The following is a 14988-nucleotide window of genomic DNA, read 5'->3' on the forward strand; positions in this document are numbered from 1 at the left end:
AGAGAGGCCGGATCCAGACGGTAAAAAAGGAAAAATAAAATAAACAAACAAGCGATTTTTATCGGAAAATTGACGTCATTCTCTCGCGCGGGTAATAGGGTGCGTGGATAAGCCTATCTCCGCCGCTGGTGACCCGATTTGGACGTGCGAGGTGTCAACGGACGCGTATCGTTGACACCCACACAGCCACGCGTACGCCTAAGCCTAAAAGCGCCCCCCCGAGCCACGACACGCGATCCCGTCTCCGTCGAGGCTCTGAAAAGAGCCGTTCGCAGGGTCAGCGTACCCTCATCTCTGCGGTGGTCCTGAGAAGGACCGTTCGAAGAGCCGGCGGAAGCATCCCTCGTCCTTCTTGGCAGCAGCAGCATCTCTCATCTCTCCTCGTGGTCGGTTATCTCTGTTATCTCTTTCGGTGGCCCTGAGAAGGGCCGTTCGATCCCTTAGCCGTCTCGCGCCGCATTTGACCGGCAAGCGTGATCTCCCGGTAGGGGGGACGACGAGCACCGGCCCGTCTGCGTCCTAAAAACGTCGAAAAGCGGACTTCCTGCCACTTTCGGATCCGAAACCACCGCCGAAAAGTGACGAGAAGCCGCGAAAACCGGCGAAAAGCCGCGAGAACGGCCGAACCGTCCCGCCGCTAGGCGTCCAAGGCGCGGGTTTGTTCACTACGTTTTGCGAAATACTTGCGCAAGCCGTAGTGAAGATCGCGGTGCACCCCTTGCGCAGGGGCCATGCTAATCTTCTCTGTATCGATCCAATTTTAGTATATGTACTGCCGAAGCAAGTACATTTATGCCATAGAACGACATCTAAAATGTCGATTTTTGTTCATCCGAAAACTTTGGACCGAGGGAATCGCATACGCGCAGCCGATAATGTTTGACAGGATACAACAAAAGATTGTGCCTGTTTGACCGCTAGACCGCGCATTCGTCTCGCGTCGAGTTGCGCTGGAGGGAAATGTACAAACGACATATTACGGACGCGAGAAATGGGCAAAATATGGATAAAAAAAGAACAAAAAAGAGTTTCGAAAGAAAAATGGCAGGTTCGAGAGAAAAAAAACAAAGAAAAAGGAGATACGGCAAAAGGAGAGACCCGAGAAAAAGGCAGTTTAAAATAAACAAACAAGGTATAGGACAAAGCATAGGGGAAACTGCAAGCTGGCCACAGCACTTCGTTTCGACCAAAAAAACTGTTTCGCAGAGGTTCGAAACACTGTTTCGCAGAGGTTCGAAACAAACGTTTCGATGAGGTTCGAAAAATTGTTTCGGGTAGGTTCGAACAAACGTTATATATACGCATGAACAAAACTATGACTTTTTCGCATAAGGAGAAAGCATAGGCACGGTCGTTGACTGTCTGGTATGTGAATGGTCTAGAGCGCAGCCAATCGGGACCTCCCGTCGCTCGCGCTCTAGGACGCATCGGTATAAAGGCGTTCGACCCGCGCCTGTAGTTGTTAGTCAATCTATTGTAGTCATGGCAGCAGCAGCAGTTAAATCGAAGGCAGGCAGCAAAGCGGCAGCCCCGCTGCACCCAACTTACCAAGTTATGGTGAAGGCAGCAATCGCAGCCAGCAAAGAGAGGTCGGGGTCGTCGTCGCGACAGGCTGTCGTCAAGTACGTGGTTGCCAATTATAAAGTTAAAGAAGATGCAGCGGCGGCGCGGATCCGTCAATGTTTGCAGCGGCTATCGAAAAAGGGCGAAATTCAGCACACCAAAGGCACAGGCGCTTCTGGGTCGTTCAAAATTGCCAAGGTCGTTAACTCCAAGAAACCAGCAAACAAATCGACAAAGGCGGCCACTTCCAAAAAGACAGCGACTCCCGCCAAGAAAATCCCGGCGGGAAGGAAGAAACTGGCGAGCGGTGCAAAGAAAATAACCACCGCGAAGCGGCCGGCGCCCAAGACGGCGAGCGCCAAGTCGACAAAAAAGACCGCCACCAAACCAAAGAAACCGGCAGCGAAAACGGCAAGTAAACCAAAGCCGCCGCCTACAAAGAAACCAGCGGTCAAAAGAGCAACTAAAGGCAAAAAGTAGTTGCGCAAAATCTACAGCAGAAAACGGCTCTTTTCAGAGCCACCCCAATACCAAAGGAGTGTCACCTATATCGTTACTGAAGTATTAGTGTTTTAAACTGCGCCGCAGCTCGGCGCGACCGACCCCATGCTGCGTTCAGACGGCTACACGACCCCCGCCGTGTCGGGCTACGCCAGCCGTTGCGACATAGCTATAGTGATCGCTGATATGGTGCAATCCAACCCCTCCGTCACTTTTTTCTACGCTGTTTCGACGAGGTTCGAAATAACGCATAGGAAAACCAATAGGCGTTCAGAGCTACATTGCCTTTTAAGCCGTCCGTTTCCTTTTCGTGTTTCGAGAAGGTTCGAAAGTCGAACTTGCAGCCCTGGTTCGCCTTTTTCCACTCAGTTTCGAGGAGGTTCGAAAAAATGCATGGGAGAACCAATAGACGTTCAGAGCTGCGTTGCCTTTTAGGCCGGACTCTCTCTTTTTGTGTTTCGAGAAGGTTCGAAAATCGTACTTGCAGCCCTCGTTCGCTTTTTTTCAACTGTGTTTCGAGGAGGTTCGAAAGAATGCATAGGAGAACCAATAGCCGGGCAGCGCCACAACGCTCTTTAAAGCTGTTTCGCTCATATCTTCTGTTTCGAGAAGGTTCGAAACATCTTGCCGCCAAAAAAACGGACGAAGCGACCTTTCGTAAACGTATTGCGAACGATTTGGCTTTCGGAAGAGCATCGTTTCTCTGCTGTTGCCGTGTCGTGCGACCAGCGACCTGCTGCATCATGTTGCGACGCTCCCCTGCTGAGCCATGTCGCGCGACGGTCAACCACTGTATATTGTCGCGCGATCGGCCCCCCTGCCGCGTCGGTCCGGCGGCAGTCGGTGTCGCGCGACCGGCCCCCCTGCCGCGTCGGTCTGGCGGCAGTCGGTGTCGCGCGACCGGCCCACCTGTAGCGACGGTCTGGCGGCAGTCGGTGTCGCGCGACCGGCCCACCTGTCGCGTCGGTCTGGCTGCAGTCGCTTTGCGCGACCCACCCGTTGCCTTCGTTCGGCTGCCCGCCGCTGTGTCGGGCTACGTCGCCCGTTGCGACATAGCCGAACTGATCGCTGAAATGGTGCAATCCAACCTCTCAGCCGCTTTTTTCTACGCTGTTTCGACGAGGTTCGTAATAATGCATGGGAAAACCAATAGGCGTTCGGAGCCGCATTGCCTTTTAAGCCGTCCTCTCTCTTTTTGTGTTTCGAGAAGGTTCGAATATCGAACCTGCAGGTCTCGTTCGCTTTTTTCTTTTTGTTTCGAGGAGGTTCGAAAGAATGCATTGAAGAACCAATGGCCGATCGGTCTGCACTGTTATTTCCTTGCACCTTTTGTTTCGATAAGGTTCGTAAGCGGGCTATATATTCTCTGGGCGAGCCAATCGCTGCTGTTAGTTACGCTGTACGTGTCCTGAGTTGCTGTATTTCTGTAGAAAAGCTGTACTGTCAAAGAAATAATGTCCGGACGAGGAAAAGGAGGCAAGGGTTTAGGAAAGGGAGGAGCGAAGCGCCATCGCAAAGTGCTGCGAGATAACATCCAAGGCATAACCAAGCCTGCGATTCGAAGGTTGGCTCGTCGTGGAGGCGTCAAGCGAATTTCTGGTCTCATCTACGAAGAGACAAGGGGCGTCCTTAAAGTGTTCTTGGAGAACGTGATCCGTGATGCTGTCACCTACACCGAGCACGCCAAGCGCAAGACCGTCACCGCCCTCGACGTCGTCTATGCTCTCAAGAGGCAAGGACGTACTCTATACGGTTTCGGCGGCTAGACTGAAACCACCCACAATTTCGACCGGCCCTTTTCAGGGCCACCCATTTTTGTACAAAGAGAAATTCTGCTTGCTGCTTCGGCCGTTGGCGACGCGCGGAACTTGCGACGTTCGATGTCTGAAAATTTTACCCGTCGCCCGATTACAACGAAGGCTAGAACTGCGCCGCGCACCTAGGCTCCTGATTGGTTGTCAGGCCTTATCCAATTAGATCGCCGCTCGTTGTGTATAAGAACCGACCCCCGTCGAGGTAACGAGCACATTCAAAGTTTAGCAGGAGTTATGGCACGAACCAAGCAGACAGCACGAAAATCCACGGGAGGCAAAGCTCCGCGCAAGCAGCTGGCGACGAAGGCCGCCAGGAAGAGTGCACCCGCAACAGGCGGTGTGAAGAAGCCTCACCGATACCGACCGGGTACAGTCGCGTTGCGCGAAATCCGTCGGTACCAGAAATCGACAGAGCTGCTCATTCGCAAGTTGCCGTTCCAGCGTCTTGTTCGCGAGATCGCGCAGGATTTCAAGACCGACCTGCGATTTCAGAGCAGCGCCGTCATGGCACTTCAAGAAGCGAGCGAAGCATATTTGGTCGGGCTTTTCGAGGACACCAACCTTTGCGCCATCCACGCAAAGCGTGTGACCATCATGCCGAAAGACATTCAACTGGCTCGTCGAATCCGTGGAGAGCGAGCTTAGACCCCAATCTGTTCTACCACTCATAAACGGCTCTTTTCAGAGCCACCCAAACTTGCCAAAGAGATCACTGTGTTTTTATTTTAATGTAAAATGTAGTCGAGTGCCGATGTACGTCGGGCCGACGTTTAGTAAAAGTACTGTGTCGGTGAAAACTTGTACGGTTGCGCAAAACATTTGCTGCAAAGTATCGTTCGTTTAAAACTCGGCAAGTAAAATTACAACCGATAAACGGCATCTCTTTAATTGAAATATGGGTGGCCCTGAAAAGAGCCGTTTGATTTGTTACGAAGGACTGCAATTTAAGCTTTCTTCTGGGTCTTTTTAGGCAAGAGCACAGCTTGAATGTTGGGTAGCACTCCGCCCTGCGCGATGGTTACTTTTCCCAATAGCTTGTTCAACTCTTCGTCGTTTCGCACAGCAAGCTGAAGGTGCCTGGGAATAATTCTGGTCTTCTTGTTGTCACGGGCAGCATTGCCGGCCAACTCTAGCACTTCGGCGCTAAGATACTCGAGAACAGCAGCCAAGTAAACCGGTGCGCCGGCCCCAACTCGTTCAGAGTAGTGACCATTTCGCAGCAGTCTGTGAACCCGACCGACTGGAAACTGCAGGCCTGCTCTCGACGACCGACTTTTTGGCTTCGCCTTGGATTTTCCTCCGCCTTTTCCTCGTCCTGACATTCTGTTAGTTTGATCTGTCTAATGGTCTATGAATACCGAATCGGCGGTCGCCCACCTTATATACCGAGGGAAAAAATCGACAGCAGCCTTAGGATTTTGCGAGAGCGCCGCGGCGACCAATGGGAGGCGAAGAAAAATATAACAAAGGCTTCTCTCGATCCTCATTTGCATGTGCGTCACAAAAAAGATCGACAGCAGCCTCAGAGCCGTGCGAGAGAGCCGCAGCGACCAATGAGATGCGAGGAAAATTATAACGGAGGCTGCTCTCGATCCTCATTTGCATGCACGTCACGAAAAAAGTCGACAGCAGCCCCAGAACCAATGAGGTGCGAGGAAGAATATAACAGAGGCTTCTTTCGATCCTCATTTGCATGCCGGTTACTATAAGTTCAAGCGATTCGTTGGCAACGTATCATTCGAAATGGCACCCTCAGGCAAAGGAACGAAGAAAGCTGTGAAGAAAGCGGCGCCGGCCGACCAGAAAAAGAAGCGAAGACAGAAGCGCAAGGAGAGCTTCTCCATCTATGTGTACAAAGTGCTGAAGCAAGTACACCCCGACACTGGCATCTCCAGCAAAGCGATGAGCATCATGAACTCGTTCGTCAACGACATTTTCGAGCGCATATCGCAGGAGTCGTCAAAACTATCAACCTACAACAAGCGTACCACCATCAGCAGTCGGGAGATCCAAACCGCAGTGCGTCTGCTACTACCCGGTGAGCTCGCAAAGCACGCCGTCTCCGAAGGAACCAAAGCCGTGACAAAGTACACCAGCTCCAAGTGAGAAGTACCCACGGAACCATCACTCTGCAAACGGCTCTTTTCAGAGCCACCCAATTCAGTAAACGAGATGCAATCTTAAGCGGCGCCATTTTGTCATGTCGCTTTCAGGTTGTTGCGTCGCCAATTGACGCGGCATGTGAACGAACCAATCACGCCGCACTAAGAAAGCGGGAAAATCCTAACGGTCGCGTGTAGGTGGTGTCATGACAGGTCAAGGAAAGGTACGCTAGGTCAGCGGTATTTGAAGTCTAACCGCAATTGGTTAGGCGATTGTCCAATAAAGCGTTTCCGCGGGGTATTTAAAACGAAATGCCCTTGAAAATGATGTTAAATTGTCAGTGTCAGTTCAAGAAGCCTCAGGTCAGGTCAGAAAGCCAGCTCAGGTCAACCCGCCGCCATTGTTGCGTCTAGTCGCACCGCCCGCCGCCGCGCGACAGCCCCCTGCCGTGTAATGTCGCGCTGCCTCGTCGCTCGACAGCCGCCCGCTGTGCAATGTCGCGCCGCCTCGTCGTCGCTGCTCGACGGCCCCTGCTGTACAATGTCGTGCGAGCGACCACCTGCTGCGTCGCGCCGCCCGCAGACATGCTGTCCACCCGTCGCGCATCCCTTCTGTTTCGAGGAGGTTCGACATAATGTACAGAAAACCAATAGGCGTCGGCGCCGTACAGCCTTTCAAGCTGGCCACTTTCTCTTTCTTGTTTCGAGAAGGTTCGAAAGTCAAGACTGCAGGCAAGCTCTCGATCGTTTTTTTTCCGTTGTTTCGAGAAGGTTCGAAAGGATACATTGCCAAACCAATAGGCGCACTGTTTGTTAGGACTGATTTCTTGCACTTGTGTTTCGGGAAGGTTCGAGTCTTGCTGCGCAAACGTGTTACAAACGTTTTCCGCATTGGCAACAGCTTTGTTTCTTTGATGTTTCCATGTCGCGCGACCGTCCCACCTGCCGCGTCGCGCTGTCGGCCGCGCCATGTGGGCCGACCCATCAACTGCTCTCGAAGCGTCAGGTAAACGTTTTATAAACGAAAAGTGGCGGCGACAAAAGAATCTTCGACGGTTTAAAACCGCTTACGTTTTGCAAAAGTTTCCCCATCAAAAAAGGTGGCGCATTTTTTTAATAAATCGAGCGCCGAGCAGGAGAAGCTTCGACGTTTTGAAAACGTATTCTTTACGTTTTGAAAACGTTTTTACCACGGGAAGTGGTGGCGCTCTTTGTAATTAAATAGAGCGCCGAGCACATGATTCCCCGACGTTCCGAAAACGTACTTTTTCGTTTTTAACACATTTCCACCAAGAAAAGTGGTGGCGCTATATCTAATTAATCCTCTTTACACGCGGCGCCACGCGTCATGTCTCGTATTGCGATACCACACCAGGGGTTAATGTCTGGCCATGTCCACACGCAGCGCCGCTCACAAGGGCCATGTCTGGCTGTCTGGCCATTGTCACACGCAGCGCCACGCGTCATGGGCCATGTCTGCCACGTTGCCAAACGCAACACCCACGGGCCAGCGCCACGTTGCCACACGCCACACCACGGGCCATGTCAAAACGTTCAAACGCAGCGCCACAAGTCAAGTCAAGTCAAGTCAAGTCAAGTCAAGTCAAGTCAAGTCAAGTCAAGTCAAGTCAAGTCAAGTCAAGTCAAGTAAGTCAAGTCAAGTCAAGTCAAGTCAAGTCAAGTCAAGTCAAGTCAAGTCAAGTCAAGTCAAGTCAAGTCAAGTCAAGTCAAGTCAAGTCAAGTCAAGTCAAGTCAAGTCAAGTCAAGTCAAGTCAAGTCAAGTCAAGTCAAGTCAAGTCAAGTCAAGTCAAGTCAAGTCAAGTCAAGTCAAGTCAAGTCAAGTCAAGTCAAGTCAAGTCAAGTCAAGTCAAGTCAAGTCAAGTCAAGTCAAGTCAAGTCAAGTCAAGTCAAGTCAAGTCAAGTCAAGTCAAGTCAAGTCAAGTCAAGTCAAGTCAAGTCAAGTCAAGTCAAGTCAAGTCAAGTCAAGTCAAGTCAAGTCAAGTCAAGTCAAGTCAAGTCAAGTCAAGTCAAGTCAAGTCAAGTCAAGTCAAGTCAAGTCAAGTCAAGTCAAGTCAAGTCAAGTCAAGTCAAGTCAAGTCAAGTCAAGTCAAGTCAAGTCAAGTCAAGTCAAGTCAAGTCAAGTCAAGTCAAGTCAAGTCAAGTCAAGTCAAGTCAAGTCAAGTCAAGTCAAGTCAAGTCAAGTCAAGTCAAGTCAAGTCAGTCAAGTCAAGTCAAGTCAAGTCAAGTCAAGTCAAGTCAAGTCAAGTCAAGTCAAGTCAAGTCAAGTCAAGTCAAGTCAAGTCAAGTCAAGTCAAGTCAAGTCAAGTCAAGTCAAGTCAAGTCAAGTCAAGTCAAGTCAAGTCAAGTCAAGTCAAGTCAAGTCAAGTCAAGTCAAGTCAAGTCAAGTCAAGTCAAGTCAAGTCAAGTCAAGTCAAGTCAAGTCAAGTCAAGTCAAGTCAAGTCAAGTCAAGTCAAGTCAAGTCAAGTCAAGTCAAGTCAAGTCAAGTCAAGTCAAGTCAAGTCAAGTCAAGTCAAGTCAAGTCAAGTCAAGTCAAGTCAAGTCAAGTCAAGTCAAGTCAAGTCAAGTCAAGTCAAGTCAAGTCAAGTCAAGTCAAGTCAAGTCAAGTCAAGTCAAGTCAAGTCAAGTCAAGTCAAGTCAAGTCAAGTCAAGTCAAGTCAAGTCAAGTCAAGTCAAGTCAAGTCAAGTCAAGTCAAGTCAAGTCAAGTCAAGTCAAGTCAAGTCAAGTCAAGTCAAGTCAAGTCAAGTCAAGTCAAGTCAAGTCAAGTCAAGTCAAGTCAAGTCAAGTCAAGTCAAGTCAAGTCAAGTCAAGTCAAGTCAAGTCAAGTCAAGTCAAGTCAAGTCACGTTCACGGCACGGCATGGCAAATGTAGAGGACTGCTTGATGTGTAAGGCCCTTTTCAGGGCCACCAATATACATACGAAAGAGTTAATGAGCTTTTAAACGTACTCCGAACGTTTTAAAGTTTCAATTTTTTTCTTGTCCGGCAGCCAAGCCAATCTTCTCTGTACAGTTCCAATTATGGAATTCATTGTGTGATGTAGGTGGCTTGGATGCTTAAGAATTGTCACGGGAAATGTTAAACTTCCCATTTAAGGGCAACCTTCGTTGTTTAAACGTATTACCTTTCATGGGTTGCCTAGGGTCCCAAAAAGTTTGGCCGGACGTATACTTAACGAATTGAATTAAGCACTGTTTGACTTCCTTGAGGCCAGCGCGATCTTCTCTGTAGTTTTCCAATATTGGTACGGGTAAGCTAGAGCCCCACTCTTCACGTCTCGTGTCATGCGATCGGGGATGTTAACTTTTCTTCTCAAGGGCCACTTTAACATTAGGAATTGTCACTCATTCGTTTAACAAACGAACTAGATTATAGCGCTTAAATTCCCCAGTAAACGAAGATTGTTTTTCGACTCCAAGTGAACATGTCCGACATGTTCGGGCATTCTATTTGAATAAGGTAAGAATATGGGCCGAGGCTCAAACTATATTTTATATCGCTGTTCTCAGTCTTTTCTGTATCCCTCCAGCTTTAATGAATGTAATAAAAAACCCTTAGCCTTGATGTCACAAACCCTAACCCCATGCACAGTCGCTATCACTAACCGCGATCCCCCGACGTCACCACCTACCCCTAGCTCCTAATTCCTGTAACCCCCAACTTACAAAATTCCTAACAGTTGCCCATAAATCTATTTTCTGTACATACCGCTTCTTTCTACTGGAAAGTTACACAAGTTTGACTACTTTTTGGACATTTATTCGGGACTGTTTTCTTTGGCAAATTTTACTCTTCGAAAGTGTAAGGCAGGATGGACCTTGCATATATACGGAGAATGTGTTTGTTTATTGGTTTGTTATTATTCCACCGGAGTGGAATGTGGGCCGAACCTGGAGGTACTGCAATACCAGGACAACCCGTGAGCAGGGTGGAGCAAGCTCCAGCACCATGCCCTATGTTCAAAAATCCGATTAATACATAGAGGAAACGAATCGTTTCCGTCCCAGGTATTAAACTGAGAAGAACAGATACTACACTTGATCTTAGCTCAAAGAGCCGAGAAGCGATACCTCTGTAGGTCCTCCGGATCACTTATTCGAGATAAGCGGTTTAAATGCGTTTGCTCTTTGGCGCACCGCGCCCCGGTGGAACTGGGCTATACCAGACACACGGGATAATTTGAATTGATCGAAGTCAAATGATTTCTCCAACAGCGTTTTGCTCTTGGTCCTCCTTATCTTACCTCCTCTTCTCTTTTTTTTGCCACCCTCTCCCCCACAAAAATAAAAATTTTATATATATTTTTTTAAATTCGAACAATAACTAGAAAAATAACAACTGTAACAGCAAGAGGTGCAACAACAATTGATGGAAAAAATGAAACAGCCCTCGGGAATTGTTGTTTTTCTTGCTTTATTAGTAAAAGTACAAAACCAAATTTTGGGTGGGGCCTAAAATAGGGGTAAAATATGGAACGCTTCACGATTTTGCGTGTCATCCTTGCGCAGGGGCCATGCTAATCTTCTCTGTATCGATCCAATTTTAGTATATGTACTGCCGAAGCAAGTACATTTATGCCATAGAACGACATCTAAAATGTCGATTTTTGTTCATCCGAAAACTTTGGACCGAGGGAATCGCATACGCGCAGCCGATAATGTTTGACAGGATACAACAAAAGATTGTGCCTGTTTGACCGCTAGACCGCGCATTCGTCTCGCGTCGAGTTGCGCTGGAGGGAAATGTACAAACGACATATTACGGACGCGAGAAATGGGCAAAATATGGATAAAAAAAGAACAAAAAAGAGTTTCGAAAGAAAAATGGCAGGTTCGAGAGAAAAAAAACAAAGAAAAAGGAGATACGGCAAAAGGAGAGACCCGAGAAAAAGGCAGTTTAAAATAAACAAACAAGGTATAGGACAAAGCATAGGGGAAACTGCAAGCTGGCCACAGCACTTCGTTTCGACCAAAAAAACTGTTTCGCAGAGGTTCGAAACACTGTTTCGCAGAGGTTCGAAACAAACGTTTCGATGAGGTTCGAAAAATTGTTTCGGGTAGGTTCGAACAAACGTTATATATACGCATGAACAAAACTATGACTTTTTCGCATAAGGAGAAAGCATAGGCACGGTCGTTGACTGTCTGGTATGTGAATGGTCTAGAGCGCAGCCAATCGGGACCTCCCGTCGCTCGCGCTCTAGGACGCATCGGTATAAAGGCGTTCGACCCGCGCCTGTAGTTGTTAGTCAATCTATTGTAGTCATGGCAGCAGCAGCAGTTAAATCGAAGGCAGGCAGCAAAGCGGCAGCCCCGCTGCACCCAACTTACCAAGTTATGGTGAAGGCAGCAATCGCAGCCAGCAAAGAGAGGTCGGGGTCGTCGTCGCGACAGGCTGTCGTCAAGTACGTGGTTGCCAATTATAAAGTTAAAGAAGATGCAGCGGCGGCGCGGATCCGTCAATGTTTGCAGCGGCTATCGAAAAAGGGCGAAATTCAGCACACCAAAGGCACAGGCGCTTCTGGGTCGTTCAAAATTGCCAAGGTCGTTAACTCCAAGAAACCAGCAAACAAATCGACAAAGGCGGCCACTTCCAAAAAGACAGCGACTCCCGCCAAGAAAATCCCGGCGGGAAGGAAGAAACTGGCGAGCGGTGCAAAGAAAATAACCACCGCGAAGCGGCCGGCGCCCAAGACGGCGAGCGCCAAGTCGACAAAAAAGACCGCCACCAAACCAAAGAAACCGGCAGCGAAAACGGCAAGTAAACCAAAGCCGCCGCCTACAAAGAAACCAGCGGTCAAAAGAGCAACTAAAGGCAAAAAGTAGTTGCGCAAAATCTACAGCAGAAAACGGCTCTTTTCAGAGCCACCCCAATACCAAAGGAGTGTCACCTATATCGTTACTGAAGTATTAGTGTTTTAAACTGCGCCGCAGCTCGGCGCGACCGACCCCATGCTGCGTTCAGACGGCTACACGACCCCCGCCGTGTCGGGCTACGCCAGCCGTTGCGACATAGCTATAGTGATCGCTGATATGGTGCAATCCAACCCCTCCGTCACTTTTTTCTACGCTGTTTCGACGAGGTTCGAAATAACGCATAGGAAAACCAATAGGCGTTCAGAGCTACATTGCCTTTTAAGCCGTCCGTTTCCTTTTCGTGTTTCGAGAAGGTTCGAAAGTCGAACTTGCAGCCCTGGTTCGCCTTTTTTCCACTCAGTTTCGAGGAGGTTCGAAAAAATGCATGGGAGAACCAATAGACGTTCAGAGCTGCGTTGCCTTTTAGGCCGGACTCTCTCTTTTTGTGTTTCGAGAAGGTTCGAAAATCGTACTTGCAGCCCTCGTTCGCTTTTTTTCAACTGTGTTTCGAGGAGGTTCGAAAGAATGCATAGGAGAACCAATAGCCGGGCAGCGCCACAACGCTCTTTAAAGCTGTTTCGCTCATATCTTCTGTTTCGAGAAGGTTCGAAACATCTTGCCGCCAAAAAAACGGACGAAGCGACCTTTCGTAAACGTATTGCGAACGATTTGGCTTTCGGAAGAGCATCGTTTCTCTGCTGTTGCCGTGTCGTGCGACCAGCGACCTGCTGCATCATGTTGCGACGCTCCCCTGCTGAGCCATGTCGCGCGACGGTCAACCACTGTATATTGTCGCGCGATCGGCCCCCCTGCCGCGTCGGTCCGGCGGCAGTCGGTGTCGCGCGACCGGCCCCCCTGCCGCGTCGGTCTGGCGGCAGTCGGTGTCGCGCGACCGGCCCACCTGTAGCGACGGTCTGGCGGCAGTCGGTGTCGCGCGACCGGCCCACCTGTCGCGTCGGTCTGGCTGCAGTCGCTTTGCGCGACCCACCCGTTGCCTTCGTTCGGCTGCCCGCCGCTGTGTCGGGCTACGTCGCCCGTTGCGACATAGCCGAACTGATCGCTGAAATGGTGCAATCCAACCTCTCAGCCGCTTTTTTCTACGCTGTTTCGACGAGGTTCGTAATAATGCATGGGAAAACCAATAGGCGTTCGGAGCCGCATTGCCTTTTAAGCCGTCCTCTCTCTTTTTGTGTTTCGAGAAGGTTCGAATATCGAACCTGCAGGTCTCGTTCGCTTTTTTCTTTTTGTTTCGAGGAGGTTCGAAAGAATGCATTGAAGAACCAATGGCCGATCGGTCTGCACTGTTATTTCCTTGCACCTTTTGTTTCGATAAGGTTCGTAAGCGGGCTATATATTCTCTGGGCGAGCCAATCGCTGCTGTTAGTTACGCTGTACGTGTCCTGAGTTGCTGTATTTCTGTAGAAAAGCTGTACTGTCAAAGAAATAATGTCCGGACGAGGAAAAGGAGGCAAGGGTTTAGGAAAGGGAGGAGCGAAGCGCCATCGCAAAGTGCTGCGAGATAACATCCAAGGCATAACCAAGCCTGCGATTCGAAGGTTGGCTCGTCGTGGAGGCGTCAAGCGAATTTCTGGTCTCATCTACGAAGAGACAAGGGGCGTCCTTAAAGTGTTCTTGGAGAACGTGATCCGTGATGCTGTCACCTACACCGAGCACGCCAAGCGCAAGACCGTCACCGCCCTCGACGTCGTCTATGCTCTCAAGAGGCAAGGACGTACTCTATACGGTTTCGGCGGCTAGACTGAAACCACCCACAATTTCGACCGGCCCTTTTCAGGGCCACCCATTTTTGTACAAAGAGAAATTCTGCTTGCTGCTTCGGCCGTTGGCGACGCGCGGAACTTGCGACGTTCGATGTCTGAAAATTTTACCCGTCGCCCGATTACAACGAAGGCTAGAACTGCGCCGCGCACCTAGGCTCCTGATTGGTTGTCAGGCCTTATCCAATTAGATCGCCGCTCGTTGTGTATAAGAACCGACCCCCGTCGAGGTAACGAGCACATTCAAAGTTTAGCAGGAGTTATGGCACGAACCAAGCAGACAGCACGAAAATCCACGGGAGGCAAAGCTCCGCGCAAGCAGCTGGCGACGAAGGCCGCCAGGAAGAGTGCACCCGCAACAGGCGGTGTGAAGAAGCCTCACCGATACCGACCGGGTACAGTCGCGTTGCGCGAAATCCGTCGGTACCAGAAATCGACAGAGCTGCTCATTCGCAAGTTGCCGTTCCAGCGTCTTGTTCGCGAGATCGCGCAGGATTTCAAGACCGACCTGCGATTTCAGAGCAGCGCCGTCATGGCACTTCAAGAAGCGAGCGAAGCATATTTGGTCGGGCTTTTCGAGGACACCAACCTTTGCGCCATCCACGCAAAGCGTGTGACCATCATGCCGAAAGACATTCAACTGGCTCGTCGAATCCGTGGAGAGCGAGCTTAGACCCCAATCTGTTCTACCACTCATAAACGGCTCTTTTCAGAGCCACCCAAACTTGCCAAAGAGATCACTGTGTTTTTATTTTAATGTAAAATGTAGTCGAGTGCCGATGTACGTCGGGCCGACGTTTAGTAAAAGTACTGTGTCGGTGAAAACTTGTACGGTTGCGCAAAACATTTGCTGCAAAGTATCGTTCGTTTAAAACTCGGGCAAGTAAAATTACAACCGATAAACGGCATCTCTTTAATTGAAATATGGGTGGCCCTGAAAAGAGCCGTTTGTTTTGTTACGAAGGACTGCAATTTAAGCTTTCTTCTGGGTCTTTTTAGGCAAGAGCACAGCTTGAATGTTGGGTAGCACTCCGCCCTGCGCGATGGTTACTTTTCCCAATAGCTTGTTCAACTCTTCGTCGTTTCGCACAGCAAGCTGAAGGTGCCTGGGAATAATTCTGGTCTTCTTGTTGTCACGGGCAGCATTGCCGGCCAACTCTAGCACTTCGGCGCTAAGATACTCGAGAACAGCAGCCAAGTAAACCGGTGCGCCGGCCCCAACTCGTTCAGAGTAGTGACCATTTCGCAGCAGTCTGTGAACCCGACCGACTGGAAACTGCAGGCCTGCTCTCGACGACCGACTTTTTGGCTTCGCCTTGGATTTTCCTCCGCCTTTTCCTCGTCCTGACATTCT

The 14988-nt window shown here is 49.8% G+C and overlaps 9 protein-coding genes and 3 non-coding genes across 12 annotated transcripts; 7 read left to right on the plus strand and 5 right to left on the minus strand.

Moving 5' to 3' along the window:
• Positions 1–55: 55 nt before the first annotated feature.
• On the minus strand, positions 56–5200 carry LOC149724146 (histone H2A type 1). Its single transcript, XM_089893355.1, has one exon. It carries the CDS (start codon positions 5198–5200, stop codon positions 4823–4825), a length of 378 nt encoding a protein of 125 aa, XP_089749481.1. The 3' UTR covers positions 56–4822.
• Positions 680–788, minus strand: LOC149724147 (U6 spliceosomal RNA). Its single transcript, XR_016386785.1, has one exon. It is a non-coding gene; the product is annotated as a U6 spliceosomal RNA (small nuclear RNA).
• LOC149724148 (histone H1.0-like) lies at positions 1483–2111 on the plus strand. Its single transcript, XM_089893353.1, has one exon. The coding sequence runs from the start codon at positions 1483–1485 to the stop codon at positions 2041–2043; it is 561 nt and encodes a 186-aa protein (XP_089749479.1). The 3' UTR covers positions 2044–2111.
• Positions 3519–3877, plus strand: LOC149724149 (histone H4). The gene has a single exon (XM_089893357.1). It carries the CDS (start codon positions 3519–3521, stop codon positions 3828–3830), a length of 312 nt encoding a protein of 103 aa, XP_089749483.1. The 3' UTR covers positions 3831–3877.
• On the plus strand, positions 4113–4574 carry LOC149724150 (histone H3). Its single transcript, XM_089893354.1, has one exon. It carries the CDS (start codon positions 4113–4115, stop codon positions 4521–4523), a length of 411 nt encoding a protein of 136 aa, XP_089749480.1. The 3' UTR covers positions 4524–4574.
• A 421-nt stretch (positions 5201–5621) lies between the features above and the next one.
• LOC149724151 (histone H2B.1-like) lies at positions 5622–6062 on the plus strand. Its single transcript, XM_089893356.1, has one exon. It carries the CDS (start codon positions 5622–5624, stop codon positions 5982–5984), a length of 363 nt encoding a protein of 120 aa, XP_089749482.1. The 3' UTR covers positions 5985–6062.
• A 3813-nt stretch (positions 6063–9875) lies between these two features.
• On the minus strand, positions 9876–10069 carry LOC149724152 (U2 spliceosomal RNA). Its single transcript, XR_016386862.1, has one exon. It is a non-coding gene; the product is annotated as a U2 spliceosomal RNA (small nuclear RNA).
• A 395-nt stretch (positions 10070–10464) lies between these two features.
• Positions 10465–10571, minus strand: LOC149724153 (U6 spliceosomal RNA). Its single transcript, XR_016386779.1, has one exon. It is a non-coding gene; the product is annotated as a U6 spliceosomal RNA (small nuclear RNA).
• Positions 10467–14985, minus strand: LOC149724154 (histone H2A type 1). Its single transcript, XM_089893366.1, has one exon. It carries the CDS (start codon positions 14983–14985, stop codon positions 14608–14610), a length of 378 nt encoding a protein of 125 aa, XP_089749492.1. The 3' UTR covers positions 10467–14607.
• LOC149724155 (histone H1.0-like) lies at positions 11266–11894 on the plus strand. The gene has a single exon (XM_089893364.1). It carries the CDS (start codon positions 11266–11268, stop codon positions 11824–11826), a length of 561 nt encoding a protein of 186 aa, XP_089749490.1. The 3' UTR covers positions 11827–11894.
• Positions 13303–13661, plus strand: LOC149724156 (histone H4). Its single transcript, XM_089893369.1, has one exon. The coding sequence runs from the start codon at positions 13303–13305 to the stop codon at positions 13612–13614; it is 312 nt and encodes a 103-aa protein (XP_089749495.1). The 3' UTR covers positions 13615–13661.
• On the plus strand, positions 13897–14537 carry LOC149724157 (histone H3). The gene has a single exon (XM_089893365.1). It carries the CDS (start codon positions 13897–13899, stop codon positions 14305–14307), a length of 411 nt encoding a protein of 136 aa, XP_089749491.1. The 3' UTR covers positions 14308–14537.
• Positions 14986–14988: the final 3 nt, after the last annotated feature.

The sequence above is a fragment of the Ciona robusta genome, unplaced genomic scaffold (assembly GCF_009617815.1).
Source record: "Ciona robusta unplaced genomic scaffold, ASM961781v2 AP042741.1".
Classification (NCBI taxonomy): domain Eukaryota; kingdom Metazoa; phylum Chordata; class Ascidiacea; order Phlebobranchia; family Cionidae; genus Ciona; species Ciona robusta.

What these genes read in the sequence shown, in the direction of transcription:
- LOC149724148 (XM_089893353.1), top strand. Translation starts at nt 1,483, where the DNA reads ATGGCAGCAGCAGCAGTTAAATCGAAGGCAGGCAGCAAAGCGGCAGCC.
- LOC149724149 (XM_089893357.1), top strand. Translation starts at nt 3,519, where the DNA reads ATGTCCGGACGAGGAAAAGGAGGCAAGGGTTTAGGAAAGGGAGGAGCG.
- LOC149724150 (XM_089893354.1), top strand. Translation starts at nt 4,113, where the DNA reads ATGGCACGAACCAAGCAGACAGCACGAAAATCCACGGGAGGCAAAGCT.
- LOC149724146 (XM_089893355.1), bottom strand. Translation starts at nt 5,200, where the DNA reads ATGTCAGGACGAGGAAAAGGCGGAGGAAAATCCAAGGCGAAGCCAAAA.
- LOC149724151 (XM_089893356.1), top strand. Translation starts at nt 5,622, where the DNA reads ATGGCACCCTCAGGCAAAGGAACGAAGAAAGCTGTGAAGAAAGCGGCG.
- LOC149724155 (XM_089893364.1), top strand. Translation starts at nt 11,266, where the DNA reads ATGGCAGCAGCAGCAGTTAAATCGAAGGCAGGCAGCAAAGCGGCAGCC.
- LOC149724156 (XM_089893369.1), top strand. Translation starts at nt 13,303, where the DNA reads ATGTCCGGACGAGGAAAAGGAGGCAAGGGTTTAGGAAAGGGAGGAGCG.
- LOC149724157 (XM_089893365.1), top strand. Translation starts at nt 13,897, where the DNA reads ATGGCACGAACCAAGCAGACAGCACGAAAATCCACGGGAGGCAAAGCT.
- LOC149724154 (XM_089893366.1), bottom strand. Translation starts at nt 14,985, where the DNA reads ATGTCAGGACGAGGAAAAGGCGGAGGAAAATCCAAGGCGAAGCCAAAA.